The 25,261-nt window shown below is 56.3% G+C and overlaps 1 protein-coding gene across 9 annotated transcripts in view; it reads left to right on the top strand.

Annotated features, from left to right (window-relative positions):
* FBXO25 (F-box protein 25) overlaps nucleotides 1-24,695 on the top strand; it is a 58,378-nt gene extending 33,683 nt beyond the window's left edge. For 7 of the 9 annotated variants that reach the window (XM_045989000.1, XM_045989025.1, XM_045989061.1 and 4 more), the window contains 7 exons: nucleotides 620-712; nucleotides 10,001-10,094; nucleotides 10,893-11,077; nucleotides 13,843-14,022; nucleotides 15,813-15,956; nucleotides 18,131-18,157; nucleotides 18,681-21,699. In XM_045989000.1, coding sequence (XP_045844956.1) covers nucleotides 620-712; nucleotides 10,001-10,094; nucleotides 10,893-11,077; nucleotides 13,843-14,022; nucleotides 15,813-15,956; nucleotides 18,131-18,157; nucleotides 18,681-18,770 — 813 coding nt within the window. In that variant the 3' untranslated portion in view covers nucleotides 18,771-21,699. The other 2 variants (XM_045989052.1, XM_045989043.1) reach the window with 2 other exon arrangements.
* The last annotated feature ends 566 nt before the right edge of the window (nucleotides 24,696-25,261 follow it).

The following is a 25,261-nucleotide window of genomic DNA, read 5'->3' as shown; positions in this document are numbered from 1 at the left end:
ACACGTTCTCTGTGTCCATCTGTTCCCTTGGCTTCTGGGTCCTGTGGGTCTGATGACCAGCTCCTGGGTATCCCTGCCAGGTGTCTTCTGCTCCCCACCCGGACACGGCACATAGTCACCCCCCAGTCCTGGGCCTCAGGCCTTGGCCTGGTGTGCAGGGTGCCTTCCAGACCCACAGGGAGCCCTCTACACCCGTGGGGCAAGGGGCTCCCTGCGGAGGGCGTGGGTGTTTCTGTATGCGTGTCTGTGGCAAACCCATCTTCACAGTAGCCGGTCAGGTGGCCTGTGCGTCTGTAGGCGCTTAGCCTAGAACACGCCGCATTGCAATTTCAGTTCCCCCCGCTTGTCCGACAAGAGAAATCAGCAGGATCGTTACCAAGTTTGTCTTTGTCATTGTGTCTGTAGTGGTGTGAGAATGGCAGAGTGTAGCGTCTTGATTATACGTGACATGTTTAGCATTGCTATTTTTACTCCACGCTAAGTATGGAATAAATCATAAAAACAAATGCCCTTTCCCCAAATTAAAAAGAATTTGCACAGACTGATCATATTAACTGTCACTCTATTTTGACTAAGTGACTAATTACGGATCTCGACTGCTCTGTGTCTGTTTTTGCAGAGGCACGGCTACTGTACTCTGGGAGAGGCTTTCAACCGCTTAGACTTCTCAAGTGCAATTCAGGACATTCGGAGATTCACTTACGTGGTCAAAGTAAGTCTTCATTTCAAAGCCGTTTCGAGGACCCTTGATGGGCTGGGATTTGACGGTGACACGTGTACATATTTAAGACGCTCTAGTGTTGGTGCAAAGTTGTGCTTGTTTGATAGCAGAGCAGAGCACGAGGAGTGAGCTCAGGAGGAAGCAAATGCTGGGCATTTCTCCCACACCAGCGCCCCTCATGCCACGCGCTTTCTCCCGGGGCCGCCTCACGTTGCCCGTTTCACCCAGCCGCACCCTCCGGTGCGTTGCTGTGGGAGACGCAGGGGTGAAACGCGGGCCCTTCCCGAGACTCCCGCCTGATGGTTTCACGTGCCCGTTCTGCTCCGTGTCGCTCACAGGCGTGCGCCCTGCTTCAGGGACCCGCGGCCAGCTGATGGGAGAAAGGAGTACGTCTCTGCAGACGTGGATGCATTGCCATCCGTTTGTACAGAAAGTTTGTGTCTCGGCCCAGAAAGAATATGTATCCTGTTGCCATGTGTATTACAGGCAAAGTGTAAACGATGGTTCGTGGTGCTGTTGTCTTCGGGTTTAATAGGACTGTGAGACATTAGAAATAGTTTCCTTGTAATGGTTTCTAGGAAATTAACAGTGTTAGTGACAGGACAGAAATATTGGGGGTTAAGTCACTTTACACCTGAGGTCATAGCACCTGTTTGGTTCGGCCCCGGTCAGAGTTTGCCAGGGCGTCGTAGGTGACTGATGTGTGTGGGCCCCTCTGCTGCTGTGCTGTCCGGAGTCCTGCGCTCCGGGCCCCACGGGCTGTATTTGGATGCACACCCTGGCCTGCGGGGCACCTCACCACTTCCCGGGTGAGGCCCCGCGGCTGCACTCGGCTGACTCAGAGTGCAGCGAGTCCGGTGGCCAGAAGCTGTGTGGGAGCACGGAGGTCTCTGTTCGGTGAGGATTTCTCCGCACACCGTCTGTGAGTGCAGGCCGTCCTGAGCTGTCCCTGGCCGCTCCTGAGTGCCTCCCCGTACCTCCACAAGGGCGCAGGCGCTGAGCTCCGACGAGGTGGGTCCCCGGCCAGAGTCCGTCCTTCCCGCCACCCGAACCTGCTCCTGGTTTGTTGTTCCCTCTGCGTGCCTCACTCCTCCCATGGAAGAGCCTTTCCTCACGAGCCTCTCCTCTCTTTGAAAATGAAAATACCTGTGTTAGCCTCTTGCCAGCAGTAACGGCCGTGAAACTACGTTTCCTCTGCTGGTTGTTTTCTGATACTAAAAACGTGCAAGTGTAGAGTTGGAGTGTGCCGTGTGCACTGTCCCCTGAAAGGGCCCTGAGCCATTCTGGAGCACTGCAGTCTCTGCGCTGTCCCCCAGAGATGGTGTGCGAGGAGCCCGGGGACTGCGGAGGCGCCGAGCCCACGTGCGTGAGGCTTGACCCGCTCAGTCACTGCCCAGCGGGAATCCTCGCCTCTCACCCCCCAGCCCTGCCCCTTCGCACCCCCTTCAGAGGCGGTAGGGTTGCCTTCCAAAAAGGCCCACTTGCTGCGTCTGCCTCTGCGGAAAACGAAGACGGAAGCCAGCTGTCCGCGATGCTCCGAGTCCGTGCTGCCGCAGACACCCGCATGGTCCCCTCCCCGGCCCACGCTCTGGCACCTTCTCCGTCCACGCCAGCTCTCGGGCTCTCCCCCAGTTGCATTCTGTGTGCTCACCTCCGGATTTGCTTGGGACCCCCAGGACCCCACTCTGCTCACTGCCACCTTCTCCATGGACAGGCGGGCCCTCCGCGTGCTTGGCGCTGCACGTTCCTTCTTGTGCTGCGGGGCGTGGGCTCCGGAGCGGGCTTCTCCGGCACAAGCATGTGCAGCGCGTGCTCTGGAGCGCGGGAGCCGCTCCAGGTTGTCGCGCTGCTTAACGGGTCTACGGCAGCTCGTCTGCACCCGTTCATGTTGGGACACCGAGAAACGAGATGGGAGGCGCATGTGTCCGAAATCCTCGGTCATTTCCTATGTTTCTCAAGGCGTTTGGTGATGGTTTCCTTGAGGATTTGTGTGGAAGAAATTAACACTATGTACTTTTCAGTATTCTGTGTGAGATGCTCTAGTTCCCCGATGTTAGCAGTTTAAATGGACACTAATCAATGATTATTATCTGTTTTCTGAATAAAAATTAGTATTATTTTAGCGTCCAATTATAAATTGTCTCAGTTGCCCAAGTAAAGGTAAGCATTTTGGAGTGGAGGTGTGGTCCTCATTCTCACCGTGTTAGGAGTGGAAATTTGATGTCTTCTGAAAACAAATCCAAACTAAGTTGTCTCCCCCACAGTCCTGTGTGCAACATGAGAAGCCATTCTTGGGGTTACGTGTTAGTGTTTGCGACATTTTCATACTAGATTGTTTTAGTAATTTTAATAATTTTTGTCTGAGTTTGAGGAATAAATGTTGTTTTTCCAAGCTGTACTCGCTCCACTTTGTAGAGGAGAAAACAAAATTTTAGGTGCTGTGTTCCTCAAGCTCGTGTAACTGACTTAGAATTGGGGCTGAGCCATTGGGTCACTTGTGTCCCTGGTGCTGGTGGGAACCCCGGGGAAGCCAGAGAGCGGGGAATGACTGCGCAGGGAGAACCCGGGGCGGGCAGCAGCGGCTGGTCGTGTTCCTCCTGCGCCAGGGCGTGTTCCTGACTTTGTGCAGGTGGGGAGGTGCGTGTGGTCACATCAGGCAGCTGGGAGCGGAGTCCAGACACCAGCGCCTGCTGTGGGCCAACACAGACACCTCCAGCAGCGTTCACGCCACCTGCGCTGGCTGACCATGTCATTGTCCTTTTCACCAGTGCCCACGTTGCTTTTCATAAACATGCTGCCGTATGTTAGCTTCAGGCGAAGTGGGGATGTGGTCATCATGGTGTCACATTGCTTTAAACACCCGTCTCTAATTCAAAACCAGCTTCTTCCTGTTTTGTTTTGTTTTTAATACTTAAACTTTACTTTTTCAGTGTTCCAAGGTTCATTGTTTATGCACCACACCCAGTGCTCCATGCAATACGTGCCCTCCTTAATGCCCTCCACAGTCTCTCATGGTTTGTCTCCCCCTTCCGATTTCCTCCAATTGCCTTATCCTCTCCTCCCAATGTCCTCTGTGTTTTAATAGATTGTGAAAATTGTCTTGGCCAGTTACTTTAAAAGCCTTAGCATAATTTATTGAGCTATTAAATTTACCTTCACAGAATCAATGCTAACAAATATTTTCACTCAGTAGTAATTTTTCTCTTATCAACTGTTTGCAATTATTATTTCATAATATGCCGTGAGAATGTTACAGCTTAGATTTGACCCTTGGTGGGGTGCCTGGGTGGCTTCAGTCGTTAAGCACCTGCCTTCAGCTAGGTCATGATCCCAGGGTTCTGGGCTCAAGCCCCACATCCGGCTCCCTGCTCAGTAGGAAAGTTTGCTTCTCCCTCTTCCTCTCCTTCTGCTCATGTGCTCTCTCACTTATTTTTTCTCAAATAAATAAAATCTAAAAAAAAAAAAAAGATTTGGCTCTTAGTGTGTGAACAGTTTTTTTTGTTGTTGTTTTTTAAAGATTTTATCCATTCATTAGAGGAGAGAGAGGGAACACAGGATGGGGAGCAGGAGAGGGAGAAGCAGACTCCACACTGAACCGGTTGCCTGACACAGGGCTCCATCCCAGGACCCTGGGATCACAGCCCGAGCCGAAGACAGCTGCCCAACCAGCTGAGCCCGCAGGCGCCCCTGAGTGAACAGTTCTTAATACCGTGTCCATAATTCAGCTCACATTTCATTTATTAGTCATGTTAACAGCATTTCTGGTGAGTTTTATGAGCTCACTTTCATTAAAGTAAGGACAGATTTGGTGGAAGTTTGAAGATTTTACTTAAGAAAATTAAGCATACACTTGGAAACATAGCAAGCCGTTCAGAGAATCTTCGACACCAATTCCGGCTGCGCTCTGCCGGAAGCACTTGTCCTCCCTGTGAGTGAAGCCACATTGAGGGGGATGGGCACGGCATTGCAGGGCCGACTGAACCCTGGCTCCAGCTGCCTCCTGCGTGGGCGGCCTGTGTGCCAGCCTGGTCATCCTGAGCGTGGGACCCGGCCTGCTTTGCTCACCACAGAGCGCCCCGGGTGCAAGGCCACGTCCATCATGGTGGAGTGAGGGCCCGTGGTCAGACAGCTGGCAGCCTAGGACAGACTCGGGCCAGCTGACCCAGAGCTCATCTGTCCTTGCTGTGAGCTCAGGTTGGGTCTCTCCTGCGGGTGTAACCTTCATCCACCTCCTGTTTCCTGTGGGGCCCCAGGCCCTCCCTGTCGCACCGGGAGAACAGACCACACTCCCCCTGCCCGATGCTGGGGACGGCAGGGCAGTGTGCCGGTGCAGGAGCAGCCGCGGATTGAAGGGCTGTGTGCGCTTTCCAGGAAGGTTGTGAGAGCAGCTGTTGAAGTTTGCAAACAGGTTAGATACGCTGTGTTTCCTGAAGTAGGGACTCCCTGGGGAGAATTCCCGCAGAAGTATAAAGTGCTTACGCCTTCATTTGGATTGCGTGGGACGTGTGCCTGAGGTCCGTGGTCCTGTGCCTGCGGACAGGCCTGAGGCCTTCCTGCCGTCGCTGGCACACTGCTCCCTCTTCCGCTTACTGTGCTGGCTCGCTGGTTTGGTAGGTTTTAGAGGCTAGTACACGCTCAGGAAGGGAGCTGCGTGCCCCCACAGAGTGTGGTGAGCCCCCACATTCCTACCCAGGCTGCTCCGACCCGGCCCCCTCTCCCCCTGCACTCCCCCCGTGGCCCCGCCTCCCCCGTGGGTGGCCGCTGTTCATTTCTCAGGTGTTCTCCAGGAAGTGCTCTCTTCTGTCAACAAGTGTGCGTGCCTATTTTTTATTTTTGTGGGGACGCACAGAATTTTACGTCCCAGGGAGGACCCTGCCATGTGTTCTGTGATGCGGAGAACACGGCTGGGACTTCTCCAGACAGGTGCGCTGGTTGTTGCGTCCTGCGTTTGCCCAGATGCCCACTGTTCATCTTCTGGTGGTAGCAGAACTGGTTCCTCACTCTGATTCCCGGGAACTGGTGCCCGGAGCACGTCTCACGTACGGACAGTTCGGGTTACTTAAGCTTTATTAAAACCCTCGTAGGAACACCTGCTTTCCTCTGTGATGGTAACTTTCCTATTCCGCTTGTTCTTCCCGTTCGCGTTAGCCCGTGGTTGCCAGCGTCAGGAGGCCCTGTCCCCCAGCGTGGGAAGCTGCTCCCTCGCCCCCTGTCGGAATGCCGTGGGCACTTCCACGGTGTTGAGTGCAGGGTCCCGTACTGGATTCTCTCCGGTTCTGTGAAGCGGGAGCGCGCCCTCCACGATTCAGCCGCAGACACTCAGCAGTGTAAGAAACGTTCGGCATTCCCCAGGGTTCCTGACCTGCTTGGGGAACAGGTGTGGCGGGGGAGGAGACACTCTGCGACGCTTCAGGCCCCGACTCCTCCTGGGCTCCGCCGCCCTGGTGGGTGAGCCAGTCCTCACTGAGTGGCCGTGTTTGCACGTGGCTGACAGACAGTCACCGACAGGTGGCTCGTGGGAGACTCCTGTTCAGGCAAGGTGGTGTCTCACGGGACTGCGTGTTCCCAGGCACCAGAGTTCCACTGGGCAAGTGGGGTCTTCCGGAAGTGCAGACAGTCTTCTGAAAGAGTGTTTTAGCAGCTTCCTGACTGGAAGAACGTTATGTGGTAGAACCAGATTTCCATAAGAGATGGTTGAGTAACTGACCAGGAGGATAGAGTAGGTCAGGATTGAGCCGCTCTGGCCCCACCTTCCCGCCAGGAAAGATGCAGTGTGAACGGCCAGGGGGGCCAGACCCCCGGGATGCCCCGAAAGGCCCACGTCTTGCCTACAGTTCCCACATGGAAAGTTCAGAGTTTGGGGGTTTCACTTAGTCCTTTACTACTGGGTACTTTGTTCCAACCATTCCATGTAACTGCTGCATTCGAATCATCAGTTTTATATGTTCCTACAAAATATTTCTAAGTAATGAATCTGTGGAGTTGAATAGCAGTCTCTAAGAGTCTTATGTCCACATGAAGCGTTCAGATGAGAAGCTGGGGTGGTGGTGGGGGGAAGGGCCTCCCCAGGAGCCTGAGTAAGGCAGGCTGCGGTGGGCTCTGTAGATCCCAGGTGGCCGCAGGGCTTGGTTCCTAGCTTCTGGAGTGGAGCGAATGTGTGTCCCGTGTCCCCAGCACCCCGTGCCTGGTGCATTGCCCTAGCAGCTGTGGGATGCTCTGGCAGGAGGCTGGTGGGACCGAGGGCTGTTTCCCTCGTGGGCACAGCACCCGCACTTTGTGCATATTCCATCTTCCCTGAGGGCCAGAGCACAGTTGTTCATGGATGTTTTGAGGGAGGATGATTTCAGCTGCAGAAGTCTTGGGATGCCCTTCTGAGTGGAAGGTGCAGTCCACGTCCACGGTGATGGCAGGTTCACGGCCATGTTCAGTGATGGAGACCTTGTTGCTCTTAGTTTTAGGAACTTTCCTTCTCAAGGGGAACAAGGGACCTTCCTAAATGTGTCCTGTGACATCCTGAAGTGGTAGCCTTTTGAGCTCAGTGAAAAGGCCTGTGAGGTTCCCAGTAGTGTGGAGTCACCCCTTTACTGGTCGCAGGTGCGTGATAGCCGTGTAGGAAGCCTGCTGTCCCCAAGCACGGCAGCCAGCACTGCAGCCCACCGGGCGCGTGTTCTTCCCAGAGTGAGCAAGCAGGGGGTCCAGCAAGCCACCGTGGACGTGAACTGCTGGGTGGCTCAGGCCAATGATTTCCTACCGCTGTGAAACACTCACCACAAATTCTGCTGAAGGTACAAACCGGCTTGTAGGGCATTCTGAAATCATTAATTTATTACTGGTTGTTTTACCGAGTCCACGGTTCCTTCTCTTTTCAAGAACACTAGGTGTTTAGAAATGGAGAAAGTTATAATACATTACATGTTGATAAAAAAAAAAAATTTTAAAAATGGAGAAAGTTCATTCTGTATTATAAAATGTAGATGCTTCACAAAAAGATGTCTTCTCTGTTCCTTAGCACAAAAAAAGATACATTTTTCTTAAATCTTCCTTGTTGTCAGTTCAAGACTTGGTGGTAGGCTACTATTCCTGGTGTTTGCTGAATCTTCTCCCCAGAAACTTGTTGGGTTACAGCATACTGTCGATTCCCTAAGAACAAGATGCGCTAAAGAGGAAGGACCAAAAAATATGTGTGCGGCCTCATGCAGATGCTTGTTTACTTTAGTGGAGAATATATTTACTCTCGTGTGATAGTATCGGGAGCGTGTGTGCGTCTAGCGTGCGACTACACGAGTAGGCGTTCCCAACATCATCTCAGTGGACGTGCCATCCATGGATGTCTTTGTGGCCTGATTTCCTTCCTCGGAGGTTGACGCTTTCCCGATTTTCCTGTTTATAGTTCTGTCACCTTTGGAAGATAGTTTTATGATTTGTGTCTTTTGTTTAAAATTGCATAGTAGTAAAATCGTATCATATGTAATTCTGAGAAACTTGCATTTCGCAATCAGTATTCTCAGAGACGCCAGTTTCCAGTCGAAGGAGACACTCTTCAACTAACTTGATACGTTGACCTCAGTGAGATTAAATTAGACGCTGCAGCTCTGACGTATTTAAGTGATACAGCATAAATTGACGGTCGTGGTAGATGGGTATATCCCGGCGTGGGGCGTACTGGAAGTGTGGGCTTTGTCCTTTAGAGGGCGGGTCAGCAGAAGCCCGTCGTCCAGAAGTCTGAAACGTCCTTCTCGCGGGTCTGCAGGGACCCGGCGCACCTTTAATAGGCCTCAGGCCGGCGCTGTCAGCAAGACCACCCGCGTGATGAGTAGACCTGCTGAGGGGTCCTGTAACCAGTGTAGAATTGTAAATTGTGTTACAGTGTACTTTAAAGGAAATAGCAGTCCTTCCTTCTGCCCCTTCTAGAAGTCTGTGAATAAGACAAGAGTCCTTGGGAAAGGGGAAAAAAGGGACAAAGCAAGAAGTGGGAGTCCTGACTCACAAATCATGCGCTCAGGGTGATCCCCAAATGGGAGGCTTATTTCAAGTGCATTCTGTGTCACTGTGATGCCTGTCGGCCTCTGAGCAGAGGGACAGGGTCGCAGGCCCCGAAGTCTCCTGGGAAATCAGCCTAGACTGCAGGGTCCACGGTCAGGATCACGGGCTCAGGACGGCTGGTTAGATGCTCTGTATTACAGAGTTTCAGTTACATTCCTTTTTTGTTAAATGTGTGAGATTGAGAAGACTTTTACATGTCACACTTATGGAATTCTACATGACTGAAGGTTGTTTGAAGCTGGCACGTGGGGGCAGTACATGGGTGATAAGATGAGGGGCAGGGAGCAGGACCGGGCCCGTCTCCAGCGTGTCCAGTTTGACGTGACCAGAGCTGTGGTCGTCTGGGCCCTGCAGTGTGTGCGTCTGCGGTCACTGCCGCAGAGGAAGAGGACTGCTTGCGGAAGTGTCAGAAGGTGCTTTGTCCCCTGAAGGTCATTACGTGGTCGTCCTACTTGTAACATCTGCTGTCTCCTGTGTCCTTTCTCCCTCTGGAAACCGGCAAGGTGGGTGGGAGGGAAGGTGGAGAGTCCCGGGTTCAATGGAAGCAGGAGGCAGGTGCCGGTACCCAGAACAGCCTGGACTGGGCAGCAGCAGTCCGGGGGGATGAACGGGTGTTTCTCCCTGGGCCAGGGAGGCCTGGCTCTGGGTTCCCTACGAGTCCTGCTGGTGCGGACAGTGGCTTTCTGGGCAGTGGCATTGGGGTGAGGTGCCTCGGAGGCCCCGCAGAGCAGGTGCAGGAGGGAGTTGGAGCAGAGCTGTGTGAGGGAGCCCGTGACCCCGCCACCGACATCCCGACATCGCTCAGACCCCAGTCGGGGCTGCAGGGAATCAGACGTGGATCCACACGGGCACAGGGGGTGCTGCGGGGTGGGTGAGGGGCCCGAGAGGAGCACACAGCGGGACACAGGGCAAGGGACGGGGGCAGGGGTAGGTGGATGAGGAAGGAGGACACAGAGAGGGTGAGCATGAAGGGGAGACAGAAGGTCCTCCCAGCTTCCGAGGCCTCAGGAGACGGCCCCGTGGTCAGAACGTGGAGGGAGCACTGAGGGAAAGGTGGACCCAAGGAGAACCTGCCTCCGATGGAAACCTCCTGGGATCGGCCCTCGGAAACCGTGTCCCACTCTCAGAGGTGACGGAATACCACAGCTGTGACAGGTGTGGGGTCTCAGGAGAGGACAAGGTGGCGTGGGGGCTTCTGCTTCCAAACTAGGTAACGCCTGTCCTTTCCTCCTCCAGCTCCTGCAGCTGATTGCAAAATCCCAGTTGACGTCGCTGAGTGGCGTGGCGCAGAAGAACTACTTCAACGTACTGGACAGAATCGTCCAGAAGGGTAAGAGGCGCCTGACGTGTCTGAGAACAGGAGGCGGTGGGGCTGCTCTCTATTCCCCAGGACGGGGGACGCCGTCCTATCAGGACAGGCTGCTGCCACGAGACAAGGGAGCGTCCCTGGGTTTCAGAGAAGTCTCTCCCGTCCGGCGGCCGGTGGGTCACCTCGGCCGTGTGTCTCCATAAGCAGCGCGGCCGTGCCATAGTCGCCAAGGCCTCAGGAGAGCCTGCGGCTTTGTGCTTCAGTCTGTCTTGATCAGCCCCTGGCCGACAGTAAGAGGGACCTGAGATGCCACACCGTGAGTTGACGCATGTGAGCGCATTGACACTCACGTGTGTAAGCTCCTTGGGATGAGGGTGAAGGAGGACGGACACGGCTGATTCTAAAGCTGAAATTGCGCACACCCCAGAATCACGCTGTCCGGCAATATTTGATGTTCTTTTAAATTCATCCTGCGTGCGGCGTCTCAAAAATGATGCCAGCTTGGGGTTGCACTGACATGAGATCATTATTTTTATTGTGACAAAATACACATACTCCGAGTTCACCATTTTAATCGTTTTTAGGCACACAGTTGGGTTGCATGAAGCACGTTCTCCAGAACATGCCGTGGTCCTGCACGGTCCCCCAACCCCTCTGCTCTGACCGGAGTCATGTGGGGTCTGTCCCTCAGCGCCAGGCCCCTGGGTTCATACGTTTCCCCCCCTGCAGTGCGTCCGTGCTGCGTTCGTCGGTGCCACGGGGACGGGCGTGGCACTGGGTCTCTGTCACCTTCCCACAGTGTGTGTTGCTGTGTTCCAGTCCTCGATGACCACCAGAACCCCCGGCTCATCAAGGACCTCCTCCAGGACCTGAGCTCCACCCTCTGCATCCTCCTCCGGGGCGTCGGGAAGTCGGTGCTGGTGGGCAACATCGACATCTGGGTTTGCCGCCTGGACACCGTCCTCCGCTGGCAGCAGCAGCTGCAGGACCTGCAGGTCACTAAGGTGCGGGACCTCACCCCCACGGGGGCACTGGGGAGACACTGGCCGCTTGCTGGGATCTTGGTTTCCAGGTGCACTGGGCCCAGAGGCCGTGGGGCGGCTCAGACTGCTTGTGGGAAGGCAGTGCGGCCGGTCGTCGTGGAGACGGGGACGGGTGCTGAGGTGTGGTGTGATGAGCCTTCCAGGGAAAATGAGATGCTGGGGACTAAAATAGCTGCCCAGGAGTCACGGCTGCCTCATTCTGCCAGCTACTCGACTCCCCCCCGATGCGGGGTCTGTGCTTGCCTCCGTCCCCGCTGTCCTCCGGGGTCGTGTATGGTTCTCGGGCAGAGCGGATGGGGGGAGGAGTGGTGCAGGCGGCCAGCAGGGGTCTGTCGTCAGCAAGGGAGCTCGAAGCTGGGAAGCGCATCCTTTGGAGAGAAGTGTGCGTTGAGGTGGGACAGAAGCACCAGCGGTGGGCCGGCACACACTCCGGTGGGGAGAGCAGAGGCCAGGTCTCTCCTCCTCTTGGGACCAAGAAGCCACGGGCTTCCTTTAGGGTCTTCCTGTTGTCGACACCAGCTCGGAGGCAGCACAGACGGAGGGCAGCGGTGGGGACGCCCTCCTGACTGGGGTGCGACCGCACACTCAGAGCTGTCTTCCCTGTGGCCTCGTCCCCTGTGGCCCATCAGGGGATAACGGTGTCGCCTGCTGTCACGGTGACTCTTCACAACACAGATGTGGTCCCATGAGCCCGGGCGGGCAGCAGCATAGCTGCTGGGAAACCAGGGGAAGAGGGCCTTTTCGGGGAGAGAACTGTGTGGCCAGATGGGAGGGAGCCTGGATTCAGGGGGTCACTGTGTGCAGGGAGCCTAGCAACCCCCGGGGCAGGACAGCCAGGACTGTGCGTGTCTTGGGGTCAGGCCAGCTCGTGCCCATGAGGGGACTTGGTATGTGAGTCCTGGGACCTGAGTCTGGGGTCCAGTCCATGGGGACAGACCCCTTGTAGCTGCTGTCTGCAGCTGCTCCTCAAGGCAGCGACAGGCAGGCGGCGGGACAGCCCTCTGCGGCCCTCTCACACCAGGTCCTCTGTCCTCATCTCCTGGGTACTGTAGCCCCGCAAGGCCGTGGAGTGAGGACAGACGTGCTTCTACAGGAGTGGGGGTCACCGAGGCTGGTGCGCTGGCAAGACCTCCCAGAGCTGTGTTCCTTTGCGCATGGTGATGTGGTTACAGGGTTTCTGGCACAAAATGGCTTAGCCGGGCAGTGGGGGGCTGAGCTGAAGGCCCTGAGCCTCAACGGACTGTCTGGCTGGCTGCTCATGCCCCTTCTCGTTGGCTTGGTCACAGGCATCTCAGCAGAAACTGCTGGCGTGGCGGCTGTGTCTTGTCAGCAGTCACCCCGGGCTGGAGACCGGTTTACGATACCGGGTTCTGGTGCCTCACGCACCCAGGGTTTTTCCTCCCACCTGGTACACCTAGACAAGCCTCAGGCTGTTTGTGAGCTCCTGTCTGATGCAGAAGCTCGTCTCCAAAGGAGGAAGCATGAAGCAGGCACTTACAGTGAGTCTCGGTGGAAGACTGGTCAGGAATGAGGCACATGTTTGCCGTCTCGGGTGGACCCCTCCGTGCGCCATCCCGCGAGACCCTGCGGTCACAGCTGCTCCATGAACCCCTTGTCACCCGCTCACGCTATGCAGCCTGTTGGGGGTGCAGGCGCACGTGCCCGTGGGCTGGTCGGATCTGAAGTGACAACGTGTGCACGCTGCATGGCGATGTCCCAGGCGCTGGGCTGTTCCCCAAAGAGGCCCCCACACCCAGGGGCTGCCCCTGAGATGTCCTCAGAGATGAGCCCTGACTTGTCACCCCACTGCGGGGCACAGGACACCTCCTCCTGGGTCCCCGTACACAAAGGGCCGGGAGAGCATTTCTGGAAAAAGACGGCCATGCTGCAGCGGCAAGGACACGGAGAGCTGCACGGCCGCCTCTTAGCACCTCACCGCAGCCCCGCCCCAGTATTTCTTGTGGGGTGTGCTCTGTGTGGGGCTGCTGGGGCCACTGGAGAAAACAAGCCAGAAGGAAGCCAGCCGTCCTTGGGGCTGACCACTGGGGACAAGGATAGTCACCCAGCCACATCAGAAGCGTGTGGCTCTGGCCAGGTGTGCAGGCATCCCTGAGCCCGCAGGACCTTTGCTGTGAGTGGTCAGAGACGTTGTCCCGTCTCCGTGAGGGGCGGGGTGGGTGCGTGCCCAGCCCAAGGCTGCAACACTCGGCTGCCCACGTGTGTGCTCCTCTCCCTCCCGATGCCACGACACACGGGTTCTGCACGCTGTGTCATGTCCTTTCTTGGGATATATGCGCAGGCTCATGGGAGGGAGGGGATGGCTCCTGCATTTGACAGCAGATGCCGACAGCTGGACGGGCCTCCGTGGCTGATCAGTGGCTTTATTCGCTCCGTCCTCAGACCCTGCCATCTCTCCACCCCATGTCCGTGTTGTGTCTGACGAGTGAGTCCCGCACACGGACAGGGTCTGGAGGAGCCGAGGGCACAGACCAGCCTCTGTTCTTTTCCTGCCTCTCTTCCGGGGTCCTCCTGAGGCCAGCCCTCTCTCGACACGGGGGCTCGGGGCTCCCGTGGCCAAGTGTGAGGGACAGTGACACTTCAGCTGTGTCCCTTCGGTTGTGTTGTGTTTTGAAGTAGCTGCTGTCAGGGGACTACGAGGTGTCCTTGTAGCCTGCTGCTCTCGGGTGTCACACGCAGTGAAGCCCTGTCCGTTTCCATCCCGGCAGGTGAACAACGGCCTCACGCTCAGTGACCTCCCTTTGCACATGCTCAACAACATCTTGTACAGATTCTCCGATGGCTGGGACATCGTCACGCTGGGCCAGGTGACGCCGGCGCTGTCCATGCTCAGTGAGGACAGGCGTCTGTGGAAGAAGCTCTGTCAGTACCACTTCGCCGAGAAGCAGGTGAGTGTGGTGGCCTCGGGGCCCCTGTTGCGGGACGTGTCCCCTGCAGGGAGGCTGGCCTGCACCTGTCACCGTCCCAGGCGTCTGCACGTGGCTCTCTGAGCCTCCCCTCCCCGCTCGCTGCACCCGCAGACCCAGTCATGGGGGCCTGCTCAGGGTGTGTCTGCGTGGGACCTCCTGGGCGTTCAGGCCACGTACGCATCACGTGGGGCTCCGTGAGAGCCGCACACACGCGGGGGCATCTGCTGCATGCAGGGCAGTGTGGGGCGGGCAGGGCGCAGGGCAGGGGCTCCCTGACGCATTACTTCCCATTGGAGGCGGGTGTGGCTGTGGCCGGGTGTGCGAGTGGGAGGACGGAGCCGCAATCATGGACACACGGCCCGGGGAGACCATCCCTCTGAGAGGCTGGGGCGTGGGCTGTCCTTGAGAAAGTGGCACCTGTGGCCCTCGGTGTTGTGCACCAGGGTGCAGCGGCCCCACCACGTCTGGGGTTTTTCAGGCGGACGCCCTGGCAAGTGCAGTTCCCCAGAGATGGAGACGCGGTCCCGTTTGAGGAGCTCGCTGGAGCCGGGAGGAGCCGCGTCTGGGGACGAGGAGGGTGTCGGTGGGGAGTGCGGGCGCGGCTGAAGGGGAAGCCAGGGCGTGGGGCTGGTGGGTGCAGGCGGTCCCCAGCGCGCCCTGTGAGAGGCCCCGGGGGCAGCGGGCAGAGCAGCAGCCTGGGACCAGACGGCTGGCACACGCCCCGTCTCCCTAGGCCGCCGTCCTCCCTCACGCCCTGCAACGATTCCTGAGGGATGGACGCCAGCCCGGTGCCCCCGCACGGAGCCCTGGCCCCACACCAGTCCCTTGTCTACCAAACCCTCCCTCCCTGTGGAACCGCCCCGTGGGCCCCCTGCTCGCCAGCCCGGCCACCGCATGGTGCTCCATGGCTGGTCAGCAGGCTGTTCCGTGGATGGACCCCATTTCCGCTGGTTGTTCCACAGCTGGTGGACATCTGGGTCTTTTCTTCCTTGCGGCTTTGATGAATTCCACAGCAGTGAGTGCTGGCATCCACGCTGTCGTGTGGACATGGGTGTGCACCTCTGAGTGGAGATCCTGGGTCACGTGGCACCTGTGTTGAAGTTGGCAGGAACCACCACGCTGTTGTCCCCTGGGCTGCGTGTCATACATTGCTGGCCACTGAGCACACGGGTTCCGGTGTGCCCACACCCGCATGGTGCTCCTGGTTCCTGGGTCAGATTTGTTTTGTTTTTAAAAGGTTCTTTTTATCTGAGCGAGAGAGCAAGCACGAGCAGGGGGCTCAGAGGGCGAAGCAGGCTTCCCGCGGAGCAGGGAGCCCGATGCGGGGCCTGTCCCAGGACCCTGAGATCGTGATCTGAGCCGAAGGCAGATGCTTAACGACGGAGGCCCCCAGGCGCCCTTGTTACGGGTTTTTTGTGTTTTGTTTTAAATCGTGTCTGAGCTGGTGGGTGTACAGTGGCACCGTGGGGTCCTTGGTGACAGTGTGGCACCCGGGCCACCTCAGTGCTGGGTCCTTGGCCCTATTTTCAGTCAGGCGGTCATTTTCGTACAGAGATGCCGGTGTCGAGACACCACACGTGGGACGTGATTTTCCCATAATACGGGTTGTGGGTGTCGCTGCAGACAAGGCTGTTCCCACCTGCCCTGTGCTGTCCCTCTGTGCTCATGCCACGGGGCACGGGGTTCGCCTCCTCTGCCTCAGCCTGCGGGGGTCTGAGTCCACGTCCTGTGGCCGCTGGCGTGGCGCTCAGCGGCGTGTGGTGCATCAGTTCTGCAGGCACCTGATCGTGTCGGAGAAGGGCCACGTGGAGTGGAAGCTGACGTACTTCGCGCTGCAGAAGCACTACCCGCCACGGGAGCAGTTCGGGGACACGCTGCACTTCTGCCGTCACTGCAGCATCCTCTTCTGGAAGGTACCGCGGGCGGGTGGGGGCTCCGGCGGGCTCCGCCGCGGGCGTGAGGGAGCGCTGCTGAGGAAGCGAGAGCGATCTCCCCAGATGTTGGGGCGGGGGACAGAGTCCCGGGCGGGAGCCGTACAACCTGTGGTTGGAGTCGCAAGTGTCGGGCAGCCACGTGTCTGTCTCTGCTCGGGGACAGGTGTCCCTGGGGGCAGCCCGTCCCCGGCGGTGCCGCGTCCCTGCCAGCCCGCAGCCCAGGAGAAAGGGGCCAAAGCATCCGGAGCAGGTGCCCCACACAGGCCTCCAGCCCTGCGCCTCTGCGACCCCTGCCAGCGCTCCTCACAGCGCCCTCCACGCCAAGCCCCTGCGGCAGGGAGGTCCCAGCCTTTCAGAGGGACACGTGGTTTTCTTAGTTGATGGAAACCGAACCGTGCCCGCCGACTCACACTTGGGATCGGAGGACCCAGGCGCGCCGGAAGCCCTCCGCCCCGTGGCTCCCTGCCACACGGACGGGCTCGGTCTGTCCCGGGGAGCTCACATCCCGGGTCATTGCCTTCACCCTGGGGTGCATGCCCACGGTCTCCTTGACCACGAATACACGTGCGTCCTGAGCTGTCCGTGCTCCATCGACGGCACGTGGGATCCGTGTGTGCAGCCCATGTGGGGTGGCCCCTGGCGCTGCTGGGGTGACGGCTGTCAGCCTCTGCCTGGCCAGCACCATCCCTGCTCTTTGCTTTGCCGTACGTTTACCTGTAGCTGGTCGGATGGAGCGTGGGGCAGGCGCGGCATCGTTGCAAGGGAGACGGCCCCTGGAGGTTTTTCTCCTCTCCGAGGACGTCTGTGATCGTGTCACTTGTGGTTTCCCAGTACCTGTGGCGAGTCGTGAGTGCAGTCATGTGGAGAGTGTTTTCTCTGTCACTCTAACGGAGGTTCACCAATGCCCTTTCATGAGTCACATGAGGTTTTGTTTCCACGTCACTGACGTCTGTTAGTAGGACTCCCACCTCGCGGTGAAAACACGGTACAGGTTCCGCGTTCTGCGGTCACAGCTGTTCCGTAGGACACGGTTCCTCGAGGGCACGGAGTCTGGGCAGGCGTGTTCTTGCCTCGGCCTGATGGGTGAGGGAGGCACAAGTCCGTCTGGGGGGAGCCCATGTCACTGGCCCCAGGGCACAAAGGGAGGCTTGTGTGCACCCCACACAGCAGGTGCTCGTGGATGCACACAGAGGAGCATGGCTCCCTGCATCCCAGCTTCTGAGGGTCAGGGGCACCGACACAGACCCACAGCGGTGACCTCATGGGGGCATTGGGGTAGGTCCCTGAGTGGGATCTGGTCTCAGCCTCAGGAGAAAGGCCCCTCCCTCAGTGGTTACACCGGCAGCTGTGTTCCTCCCTCCGTCCGTTCTGCAGCCGGATCTCTGTGTGGTCAGCTTCCCAGAACTCTGGGGAAGGGGATGTGGGGGTCGCTGGGCAGCCAGACAGAATGAGTCCCGTCAGAGGCCAGGACCAGGGGTCAGGACTGTGTCGCCACCAGAGAGCACGCAGGAACCGGAGGTGACGCTGCAGGTCTGGGGCTCCGGGTGGGACCAGGCGGGGTCACAGCAGGTCTGTGCCCACAGGCAGGAGCAGATCCCCCAGGTGGCCTGCGCAGGGTGCCCGCAGGACGCACGATGGCGGGCACGCGAGGGACAGCGGGCGGGTGGCAGGGTAGCACGTGGGGCGGTCGGTAGGCTGCTCCGTAGGGCGTGGACAGAGCACGAGCGAGCAGGAGCGACCGTTTAAGGTCGACGGCAGGCATCCGGCAAAGTAGGTTCTGGGCTGCGCGGGAGAGAGCAGACAGCTTCCCTGACACGGCCCGGGCATCTTCAGTATGAGCTGGGAGCTCGCAGCCTCGCACTGCGTGTGCCGTGGGCAGCTTTGCCCTTGGGGCTGCAGCCTGGCCCGTGTTCAGCTGAGGCTCCGAGGCAAGGGGAGTGTCGCTCGCGGCCTCAGGACAGATGGGTCCTTGTGGTCGATGTGCTGCTCTGGGAGTGTTCCCACCGCCCGCCTCAGTGCCAGGGCCCCAGCTGTGTGTGCAGATCACCGTCTGCACGGACGCTCGCGCGGCCTGCTCTCTCGCTAATGTCGCTTTCCCTTTCTCTCCCTCCCTTCCCCACACTCCTCCTGGTGCTTTCTCCACGACCTCAAAGGACTGCCGCCTTGCTTTGTTGTTCAAGGTACCTCGTGCCAGACCAGGCCTCGTGTCGCGTCCACGCATGCTCCCCGGCTGGCTAGAACCGCCCTCTGAGCCGCTTGCAGGATGTCCTTGGGGCCAGTGCGTCAGGGGCAGACTCAGCCCAAGGGGGACCTGGACACACGTCCATGAGCTTTCATTCAGGCACGGGGCCACATGGCAGGTGCCTCGACCCGGCGCGGCCTCCAGCTCCCTCCCGTCTCTGCTCTTGAGTTGCCTCCTTTCAAGTTTGTTGGTCTGCGGAGCGCCCGTTTCCTTAGTCATTTTTCCTGTGAAACAGTATCCCAGCCTCCCACTGAGTGAGCTCCTGGGGGCGCCCGCTGTTGGAGCACGCGTTCTGGGGCCAGGCCAGGGAGGCAGAGAACCCCCAGTCCCGGCCCTCTAGCTTGGCCACCTGCCTCTGCTCACAAACCCCCATACCCGTCTGCCCTTGTAACGCGGGTCCGCGTCCTCCACACGGCGCCGGGGCCCGGGTGCTCCGTGGTGACCCTCTGCCTCCTCCGCAGGACTCGGGGCACCCCTGCACTGCCGCCGACCCCGACAGCTGCTTCATGCCCGTGTCCCCGCAGCACTTCATCGACCTGTTCAAGTTCTGAAGGTGGAAGGGGTTCGCCGTGCTGTGCTGTCAGCAGGGAGCGACACGAGCCTGGAGAACGCGCCTCCCCTCCCCGCGTGGACAGGCCACAGGGCGTTGGTTTGTTCTGCAAAGGGGGTCAGGGAACCCAAGCAAAATCATTTCACTTTCTCTAAAATCCTCTTCGTTTAAGCCTGTGAAGGTTTGCAACTTCGTGTATTTATTAATACGGTTCAGTAAGGTCCTGGGTTAGCAGCACGTCTGTGCCACACTGAGACTCATGGCCACCACTGTGCTCAATGGTCAGCTCATAGCTTCCGGGTTTTGTAGTAATTAGGGGCAGGGGACAGAACAGTGGGCTGTTGTAAATACAGGGTGCAGAATATTTATTTTTCTTAATACGTATTTTAACTGCACTGGTTGTGTCCAAGTGAGTCCTCACGGATGGCAGTGATCCGAGGGCAGTGTGTGGTACCGTTGTGTTCGTGGTCAGTCTGTGGCCAGCCACGGTGTGGGTGGTGGGACCGCCCGGTGCAGCCACCCCTTCACTGTCCTGGAAGTGCTTCCCTAGACAAAGTAATAAATCGTCTTTATTTACTCATCTGACTTCCTCGATTTTACACCTTCCTGAAAAAGTAGTGCTGGTGGTTTTGATATCGTTGATTTAAACCTTTAAAAGATTGTTTTATTTTTAAAACAATGCATGTCTATTTTGGATAATTTGGGGACTATGTTATGAAAACATACAAGTCAGCCGGGACCCTGCCCCCGAGACCACGCTCCTGCCGCATAGATGAGCTCCCACCCCGGCGCCGTGGGAACCCCCGCAGGTCATCTCTGCTTCCTGCCCTAAGTTTTACTTCTTCTAAGCATATAAAAATGGTTTGCAGTTTCACATCTTTGTAAATAAAGATTCTGGATTTTCAGTATCACTGTCTGTGCTGACCTAGTGCTGAGGGCAGTGACGTGCTTCCCCCTGGACGTGGCGTGGAGCCTGGGAGGTCTGTGGGTCTCAGGAGGGCTTTTCCTGTTGACCCTTCCTGGGTTCTGCTGGCTGCGCGCTGTCCGGGAGGCAGGGTGCCACCGAGTCCTGCCGCGCATGGAGGAACCGGGCTGGGCGGGCTGTCGGCAGCTGCGTGCAGCTCTCCGGCCCTTGAGACGAAGGAGCAGCAGAGCCCCCGGGACGGCATCACACGTGTTGGAGGGTGTGTCCAGACTGCCCCTGTGAACGGAGGCGGTTAGGATTTTCCCGGGCAGCGCTGCGTGGAGCGCCTGAGCTCCCCGAAGAAGGCTACTCCCTCCCCCGGCGCTCTTGGCCGAAGTGAGGGACAAGGTGTGTCCACGTTTCTTTGTATGATCGACCGTGGGTTTTTGTTTTGGGTAAGTTGCCTACTGTGTGTCTTTTGCCGGTTTTCAGTGTTGGTCTTTTTTGGTGTTGATTTCTTCTTAAAAGGACGTTGCAGTTTGAGCTCTTTTCCCCCAAACACGTGTGGGTAGCACAGAGGGGCGCACAGCCGCTGCACTCTGCGGGCACGTCCGGGAGGTCCATGGCAGGCCCGGCCGAGCTGTGGACAGTGGCAGCTTTCTCAGCGGCCTTGGGAAAGAGACGGAGTGAGTAGAGGCCACAGGCCGAGCAGAAGGCGGACGGCATCCAGGCAGCCATCAGTCACGTGCAGGAGGGGTGAGACGCAGAACCGTCCTGAACTCACACGCTGGTGGTGCTTCGAATGCGGGTCTGTTAGAGGACACTGAGCTGGAGACCCCACAGCATGGCTCCTGTGCCTTCAGCCCAAGAGGGCCAGGCCGAGGCATCCGGTTATGCCGGAGGTGGGACATGCAACTGGTGGGCCTCAGCAGCCACTGGCAGCCAGGAAGGCCGTCCAGACGCAGCCTTGCCCCTTTCGTGGCACAGAAAGCTGTTTCTCACCCAGTGTGTGGCCACAGAGGCCGGAGATGGCCTCCAATCCCTCACCACACGCCCCTGTTGATGGTTCAGGTCTCCGTACGAGGAACTAGGTCTGCCGTAGGACACTTACCGTCTGACTGCTGACAGCGTGTGCCATAAATGCTGTCCTTAGACCCCCCCAGACCCCCTGTAAAATGCTGGCATTTGTGCGCCATGGCCTGCTGAGCTCAGACCGGTGGTCGCTGTGCAGACTCCCACAAGTGTCCACGCGCAGCTGGAGTCTGGGCACCCTGAAGGCCTGGGCTGGGGCCCGTGGTGCCACGCCAGCCGCAGACGACGGTCGTGCTTCCGTGCTTCCCGCCGACGGAAGGTTTGTCTTTCTTCTGTGAGTGTGAGGGTGCCCTGTGCTTTCTGTAGACGCCTTTATCAGGCTGGGGCTTAACCTTCCCGTCGTACTTTCTTGAGGATTTTTTTAATCATAAAAGAGTATTGGATTTTGTCATGCTTTTCTGCATCTGTTGAGATCACGTGGTTTCATCCTTCATCCAGCTTGTGTGGTACGAAGCATCGATTGATTTTTGTTCCTGTAAGATGTTATTTTTAAGTGACCTCCACACCCACCGTGGGGCGTAGACCCACAACCCGATGTCAAGGGTCGCGCGCTGCACTGGCGCAGCCCGCCACGGGCCCCACGTCGGTTGCTTTTTGCACATGGAACCGTCCTGGCATTCTGGGCTGAATCCTAGTAGGTGGTGGTGGGCAATTGTCCTTTCCGTACCAACTCGCTGGTTTTGGTTTGCTGATATCACACAGGCTCTTTCGTAGGTGACCTCAGTCTGAATTTCTTGGCCTGTCTTCGTCCTGCTGTGGTGTCGGGGTGAAGACGTCCTGGCAGACTCAGGATGCACTCGCCTTAGCCATGGCCGCGCGGCTGTTGGAGGGCAGAGCGCGTGAGGGACCCGCGTTAATTCTGCTGCAGACGCCCGTCGGGCTTCAGGGCTTGAGCTTCCCGATGAGCAGCTTCCTTCTCGGGAAATCCTTTCTCTTTCAGAGGCAAAGCCCCGCCCGATAACCCGCCATCACACGGACCGCTGTTTGCCCCACAGTGACCAGCAGGAAGGCACGCCATCCTCTGAAAACCAGTCTTAAGAGGCAGAAGACCCCGTGTTTATGAAATGCAACTTGGATTCCTCCGTGAACCGTGTGCGCGTGCTTGCCTGACCCCACCCTCCACCCTCCGTCCTGCCTTGTGTGTCGGGCGCTGCCTGGTGAGAGGCCCGACGGCTTGCACAGGGTACCGGGAAGGCCATCGGGATCTGCCCGTCCTGGGCGCTCACCTGTCCCCATTAGACACCAACTTCCCTGTTCCCGCCCTCGGCTCCCGCCACCTCCTGTCCCAGTGGGGACTCCGACTACCCTGGATGCAGGATCTCCCCGGAATCACCTGGTACTTGGCCTTTTGTGACCGGCTTGTTGCACTGAAAGTCATGTCCTCAGGGTCCATGCACGCTGTGGCCCGTCCCAGGACTTCTGACTCCTCAGGGCTGAGCCGTGTGCTGTTGCACGGGCGGGGCGGACCACAGTTGGTCTGTGGAGACGCTGCCGTGAGCGAGGGTATGCCCGTATCTCTCCGAGACTCTGCTTTCCCTTCCATTGGATAAACACCCAGAAGCGGAATCGGTACGTCACATGCTAATTCCATGCTGCTCTTACTTCGAGGAAATCCTAAACGAGGTTCCGCAGGCACCGCAGTCTGCGTCCCAGCAGCAGCGCGGTGCCTCTGTCTCTCTCCACGTTCTCGCCAACACTTTTCCTGGGGCAGTCACCATGCAGTGACCATTCTAACAGGCGCCAGGTGGCATCTCCTGCGGGTCTGGGTTTCTGTCCCCTTGGTGATTAGTGGTCTGGAGCCCCTTCTCGTGTGTCTGTTGGCCATCTGTCTGTCATATTTGGAAAGTCCTGTGCGCATTTTTTTGTTGTGTGTTTTGTTGTTGAGTTGCATGAGTTCTGTGTATATTCTAGATACTAACTCCTTACAGGCATGAGTGGAAGATACGCTCCCCTATTGTGCAGGTCGCCTTTTCACTGTTGTGTCCTTAATGCGTGCAGGTATCAATTTGATGGAGCCCATTTCCCTTTTCCCCAGCGTCGGCTGACCTTTTCATCTCCTGAGAGACCATCGACAAACCTAAGGTCATGAAACTTCCCGCTTTTGCCCAGAACTTTTACAGTTTTATTTAGCTTTTACATTTAGGCCTTTGGACCACTGAGGTCATACTTGTGTATGGTGTAAGGTAAGGCCCAGCTTCATTCTTCACATGTGGTTGTCCACTTTTCCCACCACCATTTGCTGAAAACACTGCCCTTTCCCCGACTGAATGGTGTTGGCACCTTTGCTGAAAATCATGATTGTGTATGTGACAGTGTGTTTCCGAGCTCTCTGTCTCGTCCCATTGGTCTGTGTGTCTCTGTGTGTTCTTAACGCTAGGACAAAACTATTTTCATTACTGTAGCTTCATAGTGAGTTCTGAAATCAGGATATGTGAGTCCTCGGACTTTATTCTTTTTCAGGATTGTTTTGGCTATTTGGGATCCCTTGAAAGTCCATGTAAATTTTAGGATTTCTTACTATTTCTGCAGAAACTGCTAGATTTTGTTGAGTGCATTTAATCTATAGATCACCTTGGGTGGTGGTGTCGTAAGTCATAGATTCACAGGCATGGTGGTTTTTTCCATTTGTCTGTGTCTGTTCTCATGGCTTTAAGCCACGTTCTAGTTCTCAGTGTATGATAATTCAGCCTCTATGGCTGAGTTTATTCCTATTTTATTGATTGTTGCTGTCGTAAATGAGATTTTCTTAATTTCCCTTTGCAGTTTCTTATTGTTCATGTATAAAAACAACTGTTGTTTTTATTGATTTTGTATCCTGCAACTTTCCTCAGCATGCCTATTCTGGCTTTTGGTTTTCTTGAATTTTTTTTGGGGGGGGGTAAAATCTTTAGGGTTCTCTGCAAATAAAAATCATATCATTCATACTTATACTTTGTAGAGTTGGGACGCCTTTTAGTTTTCTTGCCTAATTGCTGTGGCAAGGACTTCTAGTACGATGTGTATGTAACAGGAGTGGTGAGAGTGGACATTCTCATCTCGTTCCTGACCTTAGAGCAAACGCTCAGTCTTTTCTCACCAAGTAGGTTAGCTGTGGCCTTTTTCCATATCCCTTAGTAAGTCGGGGAAGATTTTCTGTTCTGAGTTAGTTTTTGTGTTTGTTTTTTTTTATATCAAATGCTTTTTCTGCATCAAAGAAAATAATGTTTCCCTCTTCATTCTATTAATGCATGTAGTGAATTATCACTTGGTGGATTTTATCCCTTATCGAAAGTGGAGGATTGATGTCTCTACCGTTATCCTGGAGCTGCCTGTTTCCTCTTTCAATTCCGCCACTGTTTGCTGCACGTATGTTTGTAATTATCATATTTTCTTGATGAATTCCCAACTGTTTTTTATTTAAACCTGAAAATGAAATTATAGGCTGTCTGGGATTCACTGTAACATCATAGTTCAGTCAGGAGTACCTATATAAGACAAAATTGGATCATCGCTGAGGCTGGGAGGGTGCTTCACCCAGGAGTTCACAGCAGGACTCAGCGGACCTGCTCTGTGAACATACTAGGCCTTGTGGGCCACGGGCCCCTCCTCTACTCGCTCAGCAGCCTGTCCACGAGTGAGTGTGCTGTGTTCAGTCAGACCTCACCGACAGAAACATGCATTTCATACACTTTCCATGTGTCATGATACAGATTAAGTTTTTTCACCGTTTAAAAATGTAAAAATAATTCTTAAGGGCCATGAAGAAACAGGTGGTGGCCCAAATTTGGCTAGCAGGCCCAAAAATGGGTTTTGGGTTTTACCAACCCATTACTTACGCTTTTCTTTTCTTTTATATATGTTTGACACTTAACGTTTTACTTTTTAAAATAGCTGTTACCTTTCTCTTTCTTAAAAAGTAATAGATGTTCATTGTAAAAAGCTTTTCTTATTTTTTTCATTTTAAGATTTTATTTATTCCTTTGATGGAGAGAGACACAGCAAGAGGGGAGCACAAGCAGGGGGAGTGGGAGAGGGAGAAGCAGACTCCTTGCCGAGCAGGGAGCCCGATGTGGGGCTCGATCCCTGGGATCACAACCTGGGCCGAAGGCAGACACTTAACCACTGAGCCACCCGGACACCCCTGTAAAAAGCTTTCTAAAAAAGCCAATACACAGAAAATTTTAAATGCTACCCATGATTCTGTCTGAGGTAATTATTCATATTTAGATAGATTTCCCCAATATTTCATACTACTTTTTTTTTTTTAAGATTTTATTTGACAGATAGAGATCACAAGTAGGCAGAGAGGCAGGCAGAGAGAGAGAGAGGAGGAAGCAGGCTCCCTGCTGAGCAGAGAGCCCAATGTGGGGCTCGATCCCAGGACCCTGAGATCATGACCTGAACTGAAGGCAGAGGCTCAACCCACTGAGCCACTCAGGCGCCCCTCATACTACTTTTGAAGCCACCCAAGCTCCCAAACATAAAGGGAAAGAACTAGGAGGAAGCGATGCCCTCAA

Source organism: Meles meles, chromosome 2, assembly GCF_922984935.1.
Source record: "Meles meles chromosome 2, mMelMel3.1 paternal haplotype, whole genome shotgun sequence".
Taxonomy (NCBI): Eukaryota; Metazoa; Chordata; class Mammalia; order Carnivora; family Mustelidae; genus Meles; species Meles meles.
The sequence above is the reverse complement of the archived record's forward strand: the minus strand, read 5'-3'. Positions and strand labels throughout refer to the sequence as shown.